The sequence below is a fragment of the Sesamum indicum genome, linkage group LG9 (assembly GCF_026168435.1).
Source record: "Sesamum indicum cultivar Baizhima isolate 11 linkage group LG9, ASM2616843v1, whole genome shotgun sequence".
NCBI classification, from domain to species: Eukaryota; Viridiplantae; Streptophyta; class Magnoliopsida; order Lamiales; family Pedaliaceae; genus Sesamum; species Sesamum indicum.
Window position 1 is genome coordinate 7,086,601 of NC_142665.1, and position 20,272 is coordinate 7,106,872.

General features: G+C 34.3%; 1 protein-coding gene across 3 annotated transcripts; it reads left to right on the forward strand.

Moving 5' to 3' along the window:
• The first annotated feature begins 1,909 nt into the window (after nucleotides 1-1,909).
• On the forward strand, nucleotides 1,910-19,541 carry TTN7 (Structural maintenance of chromosomes (SMC) family protein). 3 transcript variants are annotated; one of them, XM_011091924.3, is made up of 30 exons: nucleotides 1,910-2,071; nucleotides 2,391-2,485; nucleotides 2,577-2,652; nucleotides 2,775-2,813; nucleotides 2,902-2,969; nucleotides 3,078-3,149; nucleotides 4,176-4,255; nucleotides 4,418-4,496; nucleotides 4,577-4,694; nucleotides 4,767-4,942; nucleotides 6,569-6,814; nucleotides 6,928-7,049; nucleotides 8,585-8,729; nucleotides 10,421-10,593; nucleotides 10,668-10,767; nucleotides 11,468-11,607; nucleotides 11,783-11,984; nucleotides 13,306-13,393; nucleotides 13,477-13,626; nucleotides 14,116-14,267; nucleotides 14,350-14,541; nucleotides 14,616-14,799; nucleotides 14,882-14,952; nucleotides 15,093-15,244; nucleotides 16,635-16,803; nucleotides 16,906-17,052; nucleotides 17,746-17,841; nucleotides 18,655-18,829; nucleotides 19,031-19,215; nucleotides 19,311-19,541. In XM_011091924.3, the coding sequence occupies exons 2-30, from the start codon at nucleotides 2,471-2,473 to the stop codon at nucleotides 19,311-19,313; spliced, it is 3,615 nt and encodes a 1,204-aa protein (XP_011090226.1). In that variant the 5' UTR covers nucleotides 1,910-2,071; nucleotides 2,391-2,470; the 3' UTR covers nucleotides 19,314-19,541. The 3 variants fall into 3 exon arrangements, with proteins under 3 accessions (XP_011090226.1, XP_011090225.1, XP_011090227.1); XM_011091923.3 differs by having other exon boundaries at nucleotides 2,437-2,485; XM_011091925.3 differs by having other exon boundaries at nucleotides 2,437-2,485; nucleotides 11,783-11,924.
• Nucleotides 19,542-20,272: the final 731 nt, after the last annotated feature.

A 20,272-nucleotide genomic window follows, 5' to 3' on the forward strand; every position in this document is an offset into this window, starting at 1 on the left:
ATCAGACCACATCAATTTTTTATTTTCTCCCAAATATTCCTCTGTTTCAATCTATTCATATTTTACTATGATTCATATCTTATTTATGACTAATAACTATGTACATTAATTGATCTAAATAAATACAAATAGATTAATGAAAAAGCAAAAACAATAAAGGGTTTTGAGAAAGAATTGATTTTTTATAAGGGTTTTTTTGGCTCTTTATACTTAGATTTTGCAAGAAACATGAGAACAAGGGTATCATATGTTATTTTTCGAAAATAATTAATATTTATTAGATATTCAATATATATAAATATGACAAATCTCAAGATAGTTCATAATAATTTATCCTAAATTTAACTTGAAAATTTCATCATTGTCAATCTCTCATTTAGTAAAATTATATTTTTTTAATCTTGTAAAATATGGTGGTTCTACCTTAGTATAATATAGATAAAGGTATTTGATGGTATTTTGATCAAAACGCATATAAATAGTAAAGTGTAAAATTTTATAAAGTTGATATGGTAAGTCGAAAAAAAGTTAGATCCCAAAATATAAAAATGATCGGAGGGCAAGAAATAATTAACCCAACTATATCTACACTATTATCTATCAATCTTCTATTCCAATATATAAGAAAATACCTTTTTCTCTCACAAGCGGCGGTTATGACACCGCAACACCAATTTTATTGTTATACTGATAATAACCCTAAGTTGATTTTTTCCTTTTTGTGTGTGTGTGTGTGTGTGTGTGTGTTGCTTTTTTTTATTTTTTTAGAAATATGATGTATTGTTTTATATATATTTTTTCTTATTCATAATATATTTTAAAACGTAAGTATTATTTATTATTTGTATGCTGAAACAACGTGTCACAAAAATTAGTACTATTATAAAGAAATAAGGGTTTCTAAGCATAAAGTGGTAGTTTTGATACCATTACACCAAATTATTTTAATACCAAAAAAATCCTTCAACTTTCCAACTCATGTTAAATTAACTACTCAATCAAGTTCATTCGAAAAACTAATTCCATGTAATCAAAATAAATTTATTTCCAAGTTATTTAAGTTTATTGTTAATTGAAATTGAAAAAACATATTAGTATCTGTTTTGCACGTATATAGTCATTATCAATATAACATATGTTGTACAAATTAAGCATCATGATATTTAATGCATTAAAAAAAATTATCAGACAGTTTTTGGATGTGGAGTTGTAAAGCAATGTCAAATTTTAATATAAAAAAACAAATTATGAGTTTTAATAAAAGAAAGAGGATTTTTAGACTTAAAGTGATAATTTTGACACCACTACACCAAATTATTATAATACCAAAAATATCTTTCGACTTCCCAACTCATATTAAATTGATTACTCGATCAAGAATCTTTAGAAAATTAATTTCAAGTAAAATTACATAAAAAAATAACGCCAAATACAATTTTACCGTATAAGCATCAATTAACGTTTTACTAATAACTTTCAGTTAATTGCGCCTTTTTTTATATGTTTTAAACATTAAGATAGTGTTTGCAATATTAATTATACTTCAAAAGTAATAAGTAATTAAGTGATAATAAGATATGCTCAATTTACATCCATTTCAATCAACGGATAATAACACGAAGGAGTCACATAATTACCTACATTTGTAGATGAACATTCAATATGATTGATAGTATAAATATTTAATGTTATTTTGTGAAATCATGCTGAAATATATCGAGGAGTTAAACGAAATCTTAATTTGAATGAAATTGGTCAATTGTCTTTTTTGTTTTAGTTTGTGTAAGTATATCGGTTGAATTGATCGAATTGAACCGGTTTTTCATAACTATTGAATACAATAAATAAAATTAAAAGAATAAAAAGAAAACGTAAAAAGGGAAATTGAGGAAAGGACAATAAAACTCGTCTGAAAAATCGCGTCTTAAAACGTCAACTCGATTCCCTCCATTTTCATCTCTCTTCTCCCGTCCCCCTTTCTCTCTCTCACACACACAAATTCGCCAACTAGACGGAATTGTAGACTAGAGTAGAGTAGAGCTCATAATCATTAACTTCAACCCGCAGATTGGTGAGTTCTTTTTGCATAATTACAAGTGTTAGCTTCGCGAATTTCTCTCAAAGCGTGCCTCAATTATGTAAAGAACCCTAGACTTCTGCTCCTGCCCAATATCTAACTGTGTTGCTGTTTTGTTTTTCTTTTCTCTTTTTTATGTTTTTCATTTTACCTTTAGTTGCTTGGCCTTTTGAGTTTTGGTGTGGTTTTGTTTTGTTTCGGGTTGATTCTTATGTTGGCATTTGTAGTGCATGTAATATTCGCGAGTGATTTTCACTGAATTATTTTGTTCTTTTACGTTTATGAGTTTCTTAAGCTATTAATATAAGTTCAGGCAGGGAATGTGATTATTTTGCTCTTCTTCTGCCTTCAAATTGCAGAGGAGTTGCCAGCTAGCTATCCTGGAATCCCGTCATGTATATAAAGCAGGTAATGAATTATCCATTTTATTTGACTTGTGACAATTTCTTTTAAAATATGCATACTGATTTATCACTTCTGCACGGGTTCTTTGTTGTAGGTTGTTATAGAAGGGTTTAAGAGTTACCGTGAGCAAGTTGCAACTGAAACATTCAGTCCAAAAGTTAACTGTGTTGGTACACCATATTTTTCCTTCTATGCCTCGGTTTCTACATTTTATTTTCCACTGTTTACCCATGTCTCTAGTTTAAGAATGTTTAATATGCCAGAAAATGATTTATTGATTTGTATTCTGCAGTTGGTGCTAATGGATCTGGCAAATCGAACTTTTTCCATGGTATGTTCATCTTGAACATTTGTTTTGTTCTTCTGTTTGTTTTGTTTCCTTGGAATTGATTTAATGAGGACCCTACCCATACTTGCAGCAATACGCTTCGTTATAAGTGATCTATTCCATAATTTGCGCAATGAAGAAAGGCAGGCGTTGCTTCACGTATGTTCTGCAGTGAAGCACTGTTGTTATCTTAGATCTTGCTTTCATTGTTCTACGAAATTACCTACAACCTTTATATTGAATGCTCTTTGTTTTTCTGCTTGTCAGGAAGGTGCTGGCCACCAAGTGTTATCTGCTTTTGTGGAGATTGTATTTGACAACTCCGACAACCGTATTCCTGTAAGCTTCGGATGATAATTCTATTTATCTAAATGTCTTATGTGAACTGCTGTTTTTCCTTTTTTTCTAATTATGATTTGTCTACTCATTTATGAACTGTTTTGAACATTTGTAATTGGACTTTCTGAAGTTATACCACCTATAATCTGCTCAAGCTCCAATTTGTTGCACCTGCTTATCTTGAGGTGAATGAACATAGTGTTGGTATTGGAAAGATGTATCGTAACTGAGGTCCTCCAGAAGCAACTGGGTCCAAAAAGTATATCCTGATATTAGTCCTAGTGTAGCCCCTGGTGTTAGAGCATTTTGCTAATCCTCACTGTTGGCGTACTAGTTCCTTGATATATATATATATATATATATATATTATTGCAATATGTAAAAAATTGATCATATGGAAAATGGTTTTAGCAGAGAGGAAAGTGTTAAAATAACAGGATTAGTTGTAGAAATCACATTTTATAATAGATCTGGAATCAGGTAAAGATAATATAGATGAGAAATAGCGATGCTCTTAGCTAATAAACTCTAATTCAGTATCAACATGATTGTGAAAATCTGTATTTATTCTCAGTTCTTTATTTCATCATACCATATTTATGGTTTATCTGACTTTATGTCAACTAATAAATGCAGCAGTTCTAATTAAAAGTTTTTCTTATAGGTTAAGTTTTATAGTATTTATTACTAATTGTAAATCTTGACATATTCTACCGACTATCTGAATGATAAGGAAGCATTTTTGATGCAGATGAGGGATTCTTTATAGTCATGGCAATGAACCTACTTAGAGTATACTGTTATCACAATTGATAGTTAATGAGGATGTCGATAATTTGCATTAGCCATATCTGATTATTGGTTTAATAAAGGAATAGTTATAAATTCATGTTTTTTTTTTCTAGTTACATGTTCTCTTTCCTCCTATTTCCCATTTGTTTATGTCCTGCATTTATAATGGCATCTCCATAAGATCTTTATTCCTTTGTCCTGCTTGTTTATGATTTTGTCATTCTTCTTTTACAGGTTGATAAGGAGGAAGTGCGGCTTAGGAGAACAATCGGTGTTAAGAAAGATGAATATTTCTTGGATGGAAAACATATAACGTGTGTATACGCTTGTATTACGAACAATTTTTACTTTGCGTCTTCTATTTATTTAGTTATATATTCTTTTCCTTTTTTCTTTATCACTTGACACATGGCCTTTTTCGTTGTCCATGCTCTTGTTGGATAACTGGATAATGGTGATGGTTTATGAGTTTTCAGGAAGACAGAAGTCATGAATCTGCTGGAAAGTGCAGGATTTTCTCGTTCTAATCCTTATTATGTTGTGCAGCAGGGCAAAGTAAGGAAAAATTTTTGCTTGTTGACCTGCTTGGTTTATCCATTCATTCTTCTGATAAGTATATATATATAATATCGCAGATAGCCTCGTTGACGTTGATGAAGGATTCAGAACGATTGGATCTGCTGAAGGAAATTGGTGGGACTCGAGTTTATGAGGAGAGACGGCGTGAAAGTTTGAAAATAATGCAGGATACTGGCAAGTACTCCTTGAATAGTTTCCTTGTCTTTTTTGTTTTCTGTTTTTGTTTCTAACATCTATTTTCTACAGGTAATAAGAGAAAGCAAATTATTCAAGTTGTCCAATACTTGGATGACAAACTTCGGGAGCTTGATGAAGAGAAAGAGGAGTTGAAAAAATATCAGCAGCTTGACAGGCAGCGAAAGGCTCTAGAATACACTATTTATGATAAAGAACTTCATCATGCCAAGCAGATGCTGATGGATGTATGTTACTTCAAAGTCTTACTATCTTTGTTTGTTTTAATAAGCAATCAAATGCCCTTTCTGTTGGGGATCTGCATTGCCATTTAAATTACGGAGGATATTATGAATTCTTTCATTAGTAATAACACTTGATCCTTAGTAAGAAAACTTCTTATAGAACAATGATAGGAAACTTGTAGATCTTGATATATCTTATTTTGACCCTCATTAGCTTTAAAACTTGGATGTTGTTTAGATTTTTCTTTTTTCTGTAGGATTATAATGCAAATGCAAGGAAAACTAGTCTTATTTTCTGAACAAAGCAACTATGTGATCCAGCAATGCTTGACGATGGGACAGATGTAGTTAATTCATAGTTGAGAATGCCAGTCAACTTGTAAATTTCTATAATGTAGTTAATTTACTACTCCACTTTGTCGCTAATTGCAAAATAGTGTTTATTCATTTTAAGTTTTTAGTAGAAGAAAAATCCATCCTTATTGGCATTTGTGCACCAATATGCAAAGATAAATAATGTCCCCATATGCTGCAATAGTTTCATGAACATGTGGATATCTGCATGGGCGAAAAGAAAGCATTTAAATTATATGATCTTCTATGAGGACGGATTTTGCTTCTATATCATGTTCAGTAATAGTTCTCTTCAAAATTATTTTTCTTCTTGAAAGGTAATTTTATGAAATCCATGACATTTTTATACACCTGGTAAACCAGTGGCTCTGATATGTAAAGCTACTAAGTAGCATTAACTGCTTTCCTGGTGGGTTTGAAAAGTATTAGCTCAGAAATAAGATTCGGCATGATACGCTCAAACTTGACATCTTGGACATTGCTTATGCTGATATTTTGCGCTACACTCTCAATGTTATTCCAGTGTTGGCTGTTTTCCAAATTCATTGACTTCTTTCTCACTTTAAGATTATATGTTATCATAAAATTGGGCAATTTATTTTAGCAGGCCATCCAATGCGGTAGATTCTGAAAAAGCAAACGTAGTGTAGTTTGTATTTGCAGTACACAGAACTTTAAGGGCATGTTCTTATATCTTTTCATATGTTCCTTTGAGTGGTAAAATTTTATGTTTAGTTGACAAATCTGATAACAAATATGATAACATAATTTTTTTCAGGATCCGTGACGTGAAAATGTAACAAAGCCTAAGAAGTTTGCATCTAGGAGAACTGTAACTTCTTTTATTTGTTTTAATGGGAAGTGGATGGTATATACGAACATAAACTTCGGAATAGAGTTTTTGTGATCATCATGATCTTTTATCTCTCTACAAAGTACACTAACTTGAGTCTTAATATCATAATTTAATGATCTTTATTATATTATGTGTGTTTCCTCATGGCTAATGAAGAAATGAGCTAATTATAATATGGTCCTTCAGTAGATATGTTTCTTTTAACATAGTTCAAGAATACTTTTATGACTTTCTTGCTCCTATGTTTTGCAGAACTACGTGTGTACTTGTCTTTTCTCTGTGTTTTCTTTGTGCATGTGTATTTTAATAGGTTCATGTAGGTTCTACATATCATTTTAGCTTCTAGTGCGTTGAAACGATTATGTACTTCATATTTTGGAAGCATCTGGAATAGGTTTGAACTTTGCCATTTGTTGCAGATAGAGGAGAATCGGAACAAGGCTTCTGAAACATCTGCCACAATGTATAACAAAGTTTTGGATGCTCATGAAAAGTGCAAGGAGCTCGACAAGTTACTTAAAGATCTGACTAAAGAAGCGCAAATTTTAAGTAGAGAGAAAGAGGCGATAGAGAAACAAAGGACAGAAGCCATCAAGAAGCGTGCAAAACTTGAACTGGATGACAAAGACTTCCATGATAAAATTAAGGCAAACATCAAAGCAAAGGTGCTGCTGACCCTTGATCCTTCTGTAATTTTGAACTTTGAGAAGTTTGAACATATGAAGTAAAGTAGTCTACAAGTGAACGCTTTTATTGATGCTTATTTTTCGTATTCCAGGAGGATGCTGTTGCACAACTAGAGCTTTTGGAACAAGAAATTGAGGGGTCTTATGCTGAGCTCACTAGGATCAAGCAATTGTATGATAATCAAGTCAGGGAGGAGGAGAATTTGACGCGAGGGTACGTTTCCCATTTTGTAGCTCCTGCCTCAGAAAGTTGCGTATTTGTTTCACCATCATTTTGATGTTTCTCACATTAGGGATGTCATTAGTTGCAATGCTATATATTGATGTTGAAGTGTTCTATTTTTAAAACTTAATTGCGAGTTTATTTATTCCTCATGTCAATTAACTTGCAAGTTTGAATACATTTATGCTTAACAAGTTAGTCTAAAGCTTGTGTTTGCTATAGACAATGTGCTTGCTCCATGTATTAGTTATAAGAAAATATTGCCTACGGCTATGCATTTTAAAGGATGTTGGATGTACTGGAGTTGTTAAATACACTGAGTGAACTTTTCACATTTTGGCCTTTCTCTAAGATCTTTGTGTGTTTTCCAAACCTGTGTTTAATTTTTTGAATATCCATTTCCTTTTCCCCATTTATCCATCATGAATTATGGAATCATTACGCAGTGAAAGATTACCATTCCAACAGGCAAATAATTATTTCAGTCAAAGTCAATGACCTCCATTTGGGGAGGTTGGGGAGAGAGGGAAAGGGACAAACTGAGAAATGTCCAAATAGGCCAAAATGGAGCATTGGATGCATGAGCCCTTGAAGAAACTATGATTCGCCTATTTATTTCAAGATTATCCACTTATTTGATTGCCTTTTCTGAGTTTGTTTTGTGCTTGAGGTGCGGCGACATCTGGAATTCTCATCTTAATTTCTTGCATTATTGATCTTTGTGTTTATTTAAGTTCTCATCAACAAATACATGACTATTTACTTGGGTGATGCTTCCAGTTAAATTTCATAAGATATTAAGATCTCAGATCTGTCATTTGGTCAACCTTTCAATTGTTTGGTAGCTAGCTTTAGTTAGCGGTTGGACTAGTTTACTTGAACCTCATTTAGCAAATGTCGTGACTCACAAGTAAAGGGGTTGTCAACCTTGTAAAATGCCTGAGCAATCAAGCAAAACTGTTACCCAGACTAGCTCTTGCTAGAACTGCCTTTAATAATGTAATATTGACCACATAAAACTTTTATGGGAAAATAAGGCTTCTCTAATTAATTATTGTTAATTCCAGTGGCTCGGTCTTCCTGTTACCTCACCTTTAAATGCTCTGGTACTTCTGAGTTGAACTGCCTGTTGCAGGGTAGGAAACTTAAAATACCTTTTTGTTTCATCATGTGATTTCCGAATCCTATTTGATTAAATATTTCTATCCGTGCCTTTGGTTTTTCTATTTTCATGATTTGCTTGACTAAGCTGAAATCGAATGATAAACTTTTCCTTCCATTCATTGTGAATGAGCTCATGTCTTCCGCTGCACCTTCCTCAATTCATAAAGAGGCGTGCAAGATGGTTGTTTGAATAGTTGTTTGGTTCCAAGTGCATACTGGGAGGATAATCTTCTTCGTCCCTTGTCCATGCATTTAGTTATTTTGGTCTTGTGCATGACTAATTCTTGTCCATTCAGTTTTATGTTATTCTGTGGGAATAATTTGGGCGAATGTATTTCTGGAATTTGATACGTGTCATGTAGGATTATGGAGCGTGAAAAGCAGCTTAGCATTTTGTATCAGAAACAGGGTCGTGCAACCCAGTTTGCCAGTAAAGCAGCTCGTGACCAGTGGCTTAAGAAAGAAATTAGGGACTATGAGCAAGTTTTATCTTCAAATTTAGTGCAGGTAATTGTACTTGTTAACAGTATGTCAGTCCATCTGTCTTTAAATATAGTATATTGCGGTTGTTGAATGCATGGTATACCAGGTGCATTGCTTTTTGGTTGCTAAAAATTCATGAATTACATTTTATTCCTGAGCTTTTTTTCAGTTTATTCTGTGACCTACTTAATCAGTTTCATAATCTCTGTTTAATTTTGAGTATTATCTGTCCAACTCATAATCCTTATTGCATAAGGAGAGTCTTGTAAAATAATGCCTATATAGTCTATCATTCTTATGATTTATCCTTTGCAACAGACCTAAGTATGCCCTTACTCCCGTCTGGCAATTTTGGACTAAGGAGAAATTTTTTTTGCATATAGTTCATTGGTTTTCATTCTCAACTTTATACTTGTCAACAAATGTTGGTGATGGTGGGTGGGAAGGGGTAGCTCATAAAGATTATTACTGTATCCTGCAACTGGTTGGGATAAGAACAAATTTGACCCCTATTTTTAATTAAATAGACCAAAAAACTATAAAATTTTTGGAAGTTGTTTTAATGTATGCATTTGAGAGCATTTAGATTGATATAAATAAAAAAACTTAGTGTTTCAAGCGTGTGGTTTGCTGATACAACTTCAAATGCTGTAACTCCTGATCCAGGAGGAGGTAACTGTACATGCTAAATGTCTTGTCGATTTCATATCTTACCATATAGTTGCTCATGTAGCAAGGTATTTTTGGGACAATTTTTGTATTTTTTTGAGTTATTTTTATTTTTTTAAAATTTAATATTGCATACACTGTTACTTAAAAGAAAAGAAAAAATAAAAAAAGGACCAAGTCCTTTAACTTAAGTTGGACCAATGTTAATAATCCATACTTTTGATATTTTATGCAAAAAAAGGTATTAAATATCAAAAGCATGGATGAATGGCCTGATTCTATCTTCCATTATGTCTGATAAATTTTGTTTTTCACATTATTTATGTGTCTTAGGCCATTTTCCGAAAAATGAAACAAACAATGCTTTTGTTGGGACAGCCCAAAAACAAAGTTAACATAGTCCAAGTTTTAACCCTTTCCCCCCTCTTGAGGGTCAGGGTCCACTTGGGGATGCATGTATCTCTTGATAGTCATCAGGTGGTGGTTTTCAATTTCTTTTTGTTGTCTTTTTTTCTTTTTCTTTTTTGATTTTTGTTGTTGTTGTGGATGTAGTTGTACTTTAGGTTGTTTGTCTTTCATACTCCCTCTACAAAAGGGTTTTGTTGATTACTTATGCAATGACATCAATGACATGATTCTGTTGTTATACACATGTTGAGTTACTGAAATGTGGAAATTATGACAAAGAACATTTGGTCATTTCTGTTCATGCAAATTCCCTATTTAATCTTAAAAATTTCAAGTGTAATCAACTAGCCTCCGTTTATGTAATTTTATTGATTTCCTCAAATTATTTAAATGCCAATCAGCATTTGTGGGTATCAGGACGTCCATTATATAACCATCTTCACTTCATTTAGGAGAATGTTTAATGTTGCAATGGTGCTGATACCTTTAGGTGAAACATAGACTGGTTTAATTGTCATATTCTTTCTTTCACTTTCATGCTGTGGAATTGTATTAGTATTTCTTTTTCCGAATGTGTGGTGCATAATGAGGAGTGAGATATAGACAATGATTTTCTTTTTCTTTTTTGCATGTTTCAGGAGAAAAAACTTAGGGATGAAATTGAGCAGCTCAAGAAAGATATCAGAGAGCAGGATGCCTACATAAAGAACAGAAAAGATGAAGCAGCAGAATTAGAATCGCTAATTTCTGGATACAGACAAGGTTACAGCCAGTATAAAGCAGAGAGAGACAAGCTGCATGATGAGCGGAAGTATGATTATCATATTGATTGTCTTCATCGTAATGTTTTCTTTGGTGCAGTCTAATTGATTTACCAATCTTTAGGGTCTTGTGGGCAAGAGAAAATGAGCTCTCTGCTGAAATTGAAAGGCTGAAATCGGAGGTGGTTAAAGCAGAGAAAAGTCTTGATCATGCAACTCCCGGTGTGAGTGCTCGATGTGCTAAGATTAGATGGATTTAAATGCATTGCTGAACTAGGAGGATATCTGCAGTTTTTTTCATCACCCTACAAATATCATTGCAGATGGATGCAATAGGATTGATGTCTTTATTTGGAACTGTTGATCTAATGATGGAATAGTGCACCATATTAGAGGGTTTGCTGGACAAACAAGAAAAATGGGGTAACCGTTGAGTGGTGCTGATGAAATAATAGAAAAACAAGACAGTCATATTACTGGTAACAAGAATAAAAGGACAATATTTGTGAAGACTAGACACACGGCCCTTTTCATCTTCCTTGGTGGTCAATTTTGTTTATAAAGTCAAAAGGTTTTGAAATGTTTTGAGGGTCTCCTTGTAACTCTATGTTTGTTAATCTTTCCTTTGAGCCACACTAACTACTTGTAAAAATTGTACTGTACGTCATACCTACTGCTTACAGTTCAACACATGGTCAAGCCACTCAGATCTTCTAAATTTTTCCTTATCAAACTTTTTACCTTGTTTTGCTCGAGTGACTCTCCTGTGTGGTCTATTGTGAAATTATAACATGATATCGCCACGTGTCTCTGCATGAGGGGAACAAAAGCATTGTATTTTGCTTTCGTATACTCGTCCTCCTTCCGCATTACTCCTGAATACAGAATGCTGCATTTATTCTTATATTCTTCTGACACTTTCAGGACATAAGAAGAGGACTAAATTCTGTGAAGAGGATATGTAGAGAGATTAACCTTCATGAAGGAGTATTTGGTCCCATTTTTGAGTTGCTAGATTGTGATGAAAAGTTTTTCACAGCTGTTGAAGTTACTGCTGGAAATAGGTAAACACAATTCCTCCTGAGCTTAATGGTTTAAAAATTCAAATTTTCTCCGACAAGTCTCCCTCTCTTTGACATGTTGGAATTCCATAATAAGGAAGATATTAAGACCATATTTAATTTTGGATATCTATTTAGTTTTTGGCATGTTCATACTAATGTATTCCGCCTCGTACAGCTTATTTCATGTGGTAGTTGAAACAGATGAGATATCAACAAAAATCATTAGACATCTCAATGCGCAGAAAGGCGGCCGAGTGACATTCATACCATTGAACAGGGTGAAAGCTCCACGAGTTACATATCCACAGAGCTCTGATGTAATACCTCTTTTAAAGAAATTACAATTCTCTGAAAAATATGCTTCAGCATTTGCGCAGGTTTGTATCTTAACATAGTTCATTATCAACCAGCACTTTGGAATTCATTTATCAGTTGTGTTCAGTTAATGGTCATAATAAGGTTGCCAAATCTGACTATATGCAAGTATTCTTGTGACCAAGATTGACATTACTTAAAATTGCTAGCTGGATAGGTTTCTGCTTTCCGAGTAAGTCATCATGTCTTGTTCCTATGCAACATTGTCTTTACTAACATGTTCTGGTCCCTAAAATGGGCTCACACGTACTCACTTTGGGGGCGTTTGAAGAACGAACAAGTTAAAGACCTAAGAATAGGCTGTTTATAAATTAATTTGATAAAAATGAAAGAAGTTGACCTGAGATAGGCTAATCTAACTAGAAGAGTGAAGTTAATAAACATTGTTGCTTTAATGTAATATTGAAACATGAAATAGTTTCTGCATCATTCCAGTTATTATCACATCATCCATGGTGACTTTTTAAGTTTTCATTTGGATTTAGCTGGCAACCCATGGAAATATTATTTTTAAGTGGGTGACATTGTTTTTGAAAAATGATTCCCACATCAATACTAAAACTTACGGGGTAACCCTATTTATTGCACTAGTTTTAGTCTGCGTATTTCATAAAACTGTCTATTAGCACTAAATACAGTCTGAAATGCTACATATGCCTTGTGGAGATTCATAATTTGAAATTAGGATAAACAAATAATGACATCCATTCTTATTCTTATTCTTCTTATTATTAAATTAATTAGCAGCATTCTATTAAGAGGGATGAAGTAAAAAGAATTTATTCATATAGCTGGATATATGAGCCAATTTTACAAAAAATAGTAAGTCGACCCAAAAAACCATAATGTCTCAAACGAGGAGGCCATATTTGTTCCATTCCTCTGGCTTCGTGAAGAATCCCATTATATCTTTCCCTCATGACAAACAAAAACTCCAGTTGTATGTTCCCTTCGTGCGGTGTGCCGTTGTTGATTCCGAACTTCGTTCACAAAGGAGAGGGACTTTGGATCAGCCCATTTTTATGCACCGGTTTACCCTGAAAGGAGAATGAGCTTCTCTTTGAGAGGTGCTCCTGCAGTTTGCGACAAGGAAAAGGACCCATCCTGTGTTGAGTCTGGCATGAGATGATAAAGAAGAGCTTCATTGCATTAGTCTTTTGATTTTTCATTGAGATTCCATATATGGAAATTATAGATGACAGAGTAGAGATGATGTGCTTATTTCTGAAGGTTTGCAGTTTATTTTACTAATATACTACTGCTGGTGGTTGCTTGTTATATTACATCCCACTTGTGATACTCTCTCTCTTGTTGAATTGATAGGTGTTTGCAAAAACAGTAATCTGCCGAGATTTAGATGTTGCTACAAGAGTTGCTCGTACTGATGGTCTGGACTGCATCACTTTGGAAGGTTGCACTTGAAACTTCATGATTTTTTTAGGTATCTTTTTTGGCTCTTGGTTGCCATCACAAATGTCTCCCCTTTCACTGTAGGTGATCAAGTCAACAAAAAAGGTGGCATGACTGGGGGATTTTATGACTATAGGCGCTCAAAACTGAAGTTCATGAGCACTATTAAACAGAACATGAAGTCTATTAAAATAAAGGAAGAGGAACTGGAGGAAGTTAGAAAGAAACTTCAAGATATCCTAATTAGGCTTCTTTTTTTATTTTCTTCAGAGATTTCGTTCATTTTTCTGATCTTGCTTATTATTTTTCTTCTTGCTCAAGAGCTTCTTACATGTGATTATGGGCAACACCCCCTTGAGATCCTGGTTGACGACCACTTTTAGTTGTCATCCGTTTATGAGCTTTCCTACATATCTGCATGTTTGCTGTCACCTTCATAGGGGGCAGATGGTACCATTCACAGAGAAATGTGTTTATTACCCAGGCATCTACTAGTCAATTCATGTGTATGTGTGAATAGCGTACGCATATGTATGTGTGATTGGTGTTTAAACATAGAAAGCATGCTGTTACTTGGCCTTGTTTTGTCCAGAAATTTGATTCATTTGGCAGTATTTTTGCACATCTTTTGAAGTGTTGTATCATCATGACCGCTGATTCCTGCATGTCTGCGATGGTCAACTCACAACACTTTGCAATTTGTTTTCACTGAACATGCGCTACAGATCGATCAGAAAATCAATGAACTAGTGGCAGAGCAGCAGAAAAATGATGCCAAGTTGGCTCATGAAAAATCTTTACTTGAACAACTGAGGCAGGACACCATGAACTCAGAGAAGCAAAAACAATCCATCTCAAAGTCACTTGAGAAGAAAGTGCGTTAAACTTAAAGGCTTTGATGAATGCCAAGACATTCTGATTGATTTAACTCTTTTAACATTAGTTGCATTTTTGCAGGAGAAGTTGCTCTCCAGCGTATTGACTCAAATAGATCAGAACAGAGCTAATATAGCTATGAAACAGGATGAAATGGGAACAGAACTTGTTGATCACTTGACACCGGAAGAGAAAGAATCGCTTTCTCGGCTGAATCCAGAAATAACTAATCTGAAAGAGCAGCTAATTAACTGCAGGAGTAACCGCATGGAGGTTAGGATGTTAATTGGAGCTTTTTACAGATGCCTGAGCTGTGCTTTATATCACTTGACATTGTCAATTGGCAGACTGAAACAAGAAAAGCGGAGCTTGAGATGAACCTATCTACAAATCTTGTTAGGCGGAAAGAAGAGCTGGAGGCGGTGAAGCTATCTGCAGAAACTGAAATGTTACAAGCAGAAGCTGAGTTGAAAAGGCAGGAATTAATGGATGCAAATTTGTTAGTTGATCAGTTGACTGAACAACTCAAGAGTAGGACCTCATTCTCTATCTCAAACTTCCAACTTAAGTTCAATGGATTCTCTGGATCTTAGCATGCTATTATTTTTTACAGATGTGACTGAAAACATCAATCAGAGGAATAAGGAACTGGAAGATATTAAAGTTGAAAAGGATAACCTAAAGGTAGTCTTCCATTGGTGTAATTTCTGGTGTTTCGGTAATTTGCATAATAACACAAGGGTCTCTTCTTCTCTTCACTGTGTGTGTGCTTTTTGTGTCTGCCTCTGTATTTCAGATGCTAAGATGAGTTCTTGTGGATGTAGGGCGTCGAAGACAAGTACCAATCTACACTGCAAGATGAAGCAAAAGAACTAGAGCAGTTACTGGCTAAAAAGAATATGTATATGGCCAAGCAAGAAGAGTACTCAAAGAAAATTCGGGAATTGGGTCCCCTATCTTCTGATGCTTTTGAAACGTAATCTTCTCATCTCAGAATTTAGTTATCTACCAGAGATGTAAAATGGATTGCATGTCTATTTATATAATGTGTTGGCAGATATGCTTGTGAAGTTATATGTTTTACATGTGAATTTTCTTGTGCCTATGCTGAAGTATTAGTTACAAATGATTGTTGTAGAATCTTGACTGTGTAGTTTAATTGATTGATACTCCTCATGGGGAGGGTTTGGGAAGAAAGGCAGACATAATCGCTTGACTCTTGTTGTGGTGACAAGAGCACCTTTAAAATAAAGTAAAAGTTTATGACAACACCGACGTATTGATTGTTTTCTTGGTCATGTTTATCTTTCCCATTTACTCTTGTTTTTTTATATAGGGGGTTCTAGAAGTACAAATGTACAACAGTGTCAACCTTTTATACCCCTGTTGCCTGTTGGAACACATTCCGACACTCTGGAGCACACACAACATTTTGATTGTATCTGAGAATATAATCTTAATGTCAATGTTTTAGGGTCTTGTTGGACACTTCTTGAATGTCAGTACAATCTGATTTAGAATTATGGATAACTTTCTTCGAAAAGAGGGAAGCATTGTTGATGCATGCAGAATAGCTTCATATTTGAAAAAAGTAACAATTATTTAATTAGGCTATATTAGGAATTATTGAGTGGGGATTAATAGATATGAGATTTATACATAGATATCATATGTTATTACAACAAAAGAGTAAAGAAGCAGGATACAAACATAATATTTGTTTTATCATCCCCATTCTCTGAAATATCAGCATGTTTTTATAAAACCTTAATATTTCCCAAAAGAGAAGAAAACATAATGATGTGTCTTGTTGTGTATCTTGTGCTGTATTACCGTCTGTCTGTTTCTTAAGGTGAAGGTGATTATGAAGACTTTTGTCCATTACCACTTCTCAACGTTCTCATTGATGTTGCATCATGGTCCTTAGATATTCATAATGGTGGTTCACTTGGACTTTAGAATAACATGCATGAGTAGGCAATTCTAGTAATCAAGAAGCTTGCTTTATGCTTCATCTGGCGTAAGTGGTAGATCTGTGCCAAGCTAAATAGACAAATTTCTCTTGGGATTGCATTGATTTTAGAAGAAACTATCTCAGTAAGGGAATGGGAATCATGCAACATTTAGACAATCATATTGCCAGTACTGAGTCATTTGAAGTTCGAATATCAGGCATTTCTAGTATTTCTGTACTTAGCGCTATTGCTGGAGGATGCTATTTGTGCTTTTTTCCTTTGACCCTTCTAGGTACTACCAAATATTTTGTTTGTTCACGTTATGTATAGATCATCTTACTCCATTGTTTATGTTATGTACTTCAATGTGAATCACGTAGGTGAATTGTTTTTCTTAAATGCAAATTCTAGGTACAAAAGGAAAAGCATAAAAGAACTGCACAAACTGCTTCACAAGTGTAATGAGCAACTGCAACAGTTCAGCCATGTGAACAAAAAAGCCCTTGATCAATATGTTAATTTCACAGAGCAACGAGAAGACCTCCAGAGAAGACAAGCTGAGCTGGATGCAGCTGATGAGGTAAAGTTATTCTTCAATTATGATGTTTTCTTTTGAGCGGTAGTTAGCATATGTGGCAGGGGAATGATTTTACTAATTTGACACTTTACTCTTCTTCTGCAGAAAATCAAAGAACTTATATCAGTTTTGGATATGAGGAAGGATGAATCAATTGAGCGTACGTTTAAAGGCGTGGCTAAGCATTTCCGAGAAGTATTCTCCGAACTTGTGCAAGGAGGTCATGGGTTTTTAGTTATGATGAAGAAAAAGGTTCGTGATACTATCATCATAGGTCAATTTCAGTGACAGCTGTTATTTGCTGCAACATATATACCACTATATTCTTTTTTAACTGGTTCTCTTAAACGATTTAGCTGATGAAATGGTTTTAAATTGCACACGTTTTAGAGGAGAGTAGTGTACCTAAATATGCAGACATAAATTCTAAAACAAATTCCGTTGCGCGCTATTATGTGGCTTGCTTTCTGTGTTGGTGAGGATAGGGGCATATGAAGTCTGGATGAGAAAAAAGAATTTCATCAGCGAGCTATCTTGCTTTGTTTTGAGTTAGCTTACCTGTTCAGAGGAAATTGTTTAGCACTCTTTTCTTTATTTGGAAATTTAGTAGCATTCTTAGTGCAGTAGCAGGAAAACAGTAATGCATTATAAAGTGCATCAGCATAAGCCATCAATAAGTTTTATATTGAGGATAAGATATTAAATAAGCAGGGGATAGCTAATGAAAAGATAAGAGTTGTATCATCCTGTGGTTTGCTCTAATAATTTTCAAATACCTTGCCTTTTCATTTCTTAACTAGATTTCGGACACTGGTAACTTAACCACCACACTGCTCCTAATGAAAGCAACTGCAGCATCTATTGTTCTCCTTTTCTTTCTTTCGGAACTTTTACTTATGTTAAACAGGTATTCCTGTAATCAGTAATTTTTTCGTTGTTTTATAGGACAACAATGATGTTGATAATGATCAAGATGATGATGAGCCTGGCCCAGCCGAAGTAGAGGGAAGGGTTGAGAAATACATTGGTGTCAAAGTGAAGGCATGTTATTAACTTCTTCTGCAGTCTTTTGTTTTTGTTCTTAATCAAGAATATAGCTACACCTTATCTTTTGATGCACAGATATCCTCTTAGGCTTTCTTCATATCTAAGGAGGGGCTTGGATAAATAAAATAGTCCTGGCTCATCCATTCTTTACATTTCTACATTCCAGTCTGTTACCTTTGGGTGGGGCATCCATTTTGTGACAAAATTATCCTTCTCAGCTGAAACTTTTGATCCTGTTGCAAAATGATATGTTTGCCTTTTATTTCTCGGCCAATTTACAGAATTACCATCAAACCCAGAAACACAGAAATCTTTCCCACTAATCCAAAAGATATTAATTAGTAGTTTACCTCTCTGGTCTCTGGTTTTTTTGGTCTGAAGTGCATTTTGGGCAGCACAGTATTTAGCAGCTGCTTTAAATAATCTTTCATCTTTCATCATTTCATATCAAGTAATGTCATATTCAAATGATGATTTAATCACAAGCCTTATCTTCAGGACATTTTTAATCAGTCAATGTACACCCCATCCATCTAAGTAAATTAGCCCTTAATGGATCAGCATGTTTTAACTTTTCATATTTTGCATAACATATGGCATCGCCAGCACGACAGGCGTCGGCATTCAACTGATTTTGACTACGCAAAAACTCATTTCACAGCATGCTTTAGGATCAGAAAATGTTTAGACTTAGAAAATCTGCAACTTTGGATTCATTTATTCTGTTCAGAATCGGTGTTTGCTGATGTAACTATTGAGTTTCTTCTGGATCTGATTTCTTTTATTTTCTTGATGATCTCATGCTAGGTTTCTTTCACTGGACAAGGGGAGACACAGTCGATGAAACAATTGTCTGGGGGTCAGAAAACAGTGGTGGCTTTGGCATTAATCTTTGCCATACAGCGATGTGATCCTGCCCCATTTTATCTTTTCGATGAGATAGATGCAGCTCTTGATCCTCAGTATAGAACAGCCGTCGGGAGTATCCTTGTGTGCTATTTCTACAAGTTTCTAATTTTATTGCCTTTCTATTTTTCCAAACAATCTTTTGTCTTCTATTTGAATTTGGTTCAATAACCTAGGATACTATATCCTGGCTTCCCAATCTTGTTTGCACTATCACAATGGATTTTCCCTTTCTGTTTATCTGTTTGCTTGGGAATCTTTAACTTCTTTCTCGTAGATATGGTTCGTCGTCTGGCAGATATGGCGAACACGCAATTCATTACCACAACGTTCCGGCCAGAGCTCGTCAAAGTTGCTGACAAAATATATGGCGTGACGCACAAAAACAGAGTCAGTCGTGTTAATGTTGTCTCCAAGGAAGATGCTCTAGATTTTATCGAGCATGATCAGTCCCACAATGAGGTGAGCATTATCTCAACGTAATTCATAACCTTTTACCCCCCTGTGAGGAATGAAAAACTGAAATGTACATGTTTTAATATTTGTTGGATTTGCAGTGACATTCAAGCAACGTGCCATGGCCAGTATCAAGCTTTGTAAATTAACAAGATCACAGGCAGATATGTAAACTGATAGGTAGTCCAAACTGTGGAGGATCTGTAGTTTTCTATAAATATAAATATTAATGTATGGTGTTTTATGATCATCAACTGGATAGTGATGGTAGCTATGTTCTTCTACAATATTATCTGGTTTTAATGTGAAAAATACCAGTTGCAACGGCTGAAGCATCGCCAATCCTCTCCTCTTCACAGGCTCTGCTTCTCTGCCACATCAGGAAAATATTATTATTCATTTAAATCCAATTCCTAGTGCGGTACAGTAATCATAGTACTATATTTTGTGTCTCTCCATGCTAAAATAAATTCTAATACCATTAAGTCCAAAATTAAAGACAAATTGTTTAAATCAATCAATTAGTATGAATACCAAAAGCATTTGGACTGCTAACGAAAGTGTAGTAACTTTTATGTCAGCAGCTTATTGTAAGTTTTTATTACTCATGTAATTTGATTGTTGTTATTGTTTGGTTCGTGCCGTCAGAGTAGACCTATCAAATCATTGAAATTGGAAAGGAGTTCGGGAATTAATTCTCATCATTTTATTTAAGAAAAACAGATCGAAGTAATGGAATTTTGCCTGTGTTTTCACTTAATTAATGTTTTGCAAATAGAGAATGGACACGGGACGTTGAATGGGCTGCAAGTAAATGTAGAAGAAAATATATCATTAATTTGCTTATCGTGTATTCCTTGCAGCTTGCATTTATCACATTTGAAGGGAACGAAATTTGCGACTTTTTGAGCATACAATTAGACAGAGAATTATCAGTGTTAATTTATCTCATTTTGTTAGTTTATGTGCGTTATATAGATTATGACGATATTGTTTTATTAATGAAACTTATATTTGTTAAAAAAAAAAATAATTCCAAATTTGATGAAAATTCAGATCCAAA

Excerpts from the sequence above, each read along its gene's own strand:
- TTN7 (XM_011091924.3), top strand. Across the intron at positions 4,256-4,417 it reads TTGGATGGAAAACATATAAC|GAAGACAGAAGTCATGAATC; the intron begins GTGTGTATACGC and ends ATGAGTTTTCAG. Across the intron at positions 7,050-8,584 it reads GAGGAGAATTTGACGCGAGG|GATTATGGAGCGTGAAAAGC; the intron begins GTACGTTTCCCA and ends CGTGTCATGTAG.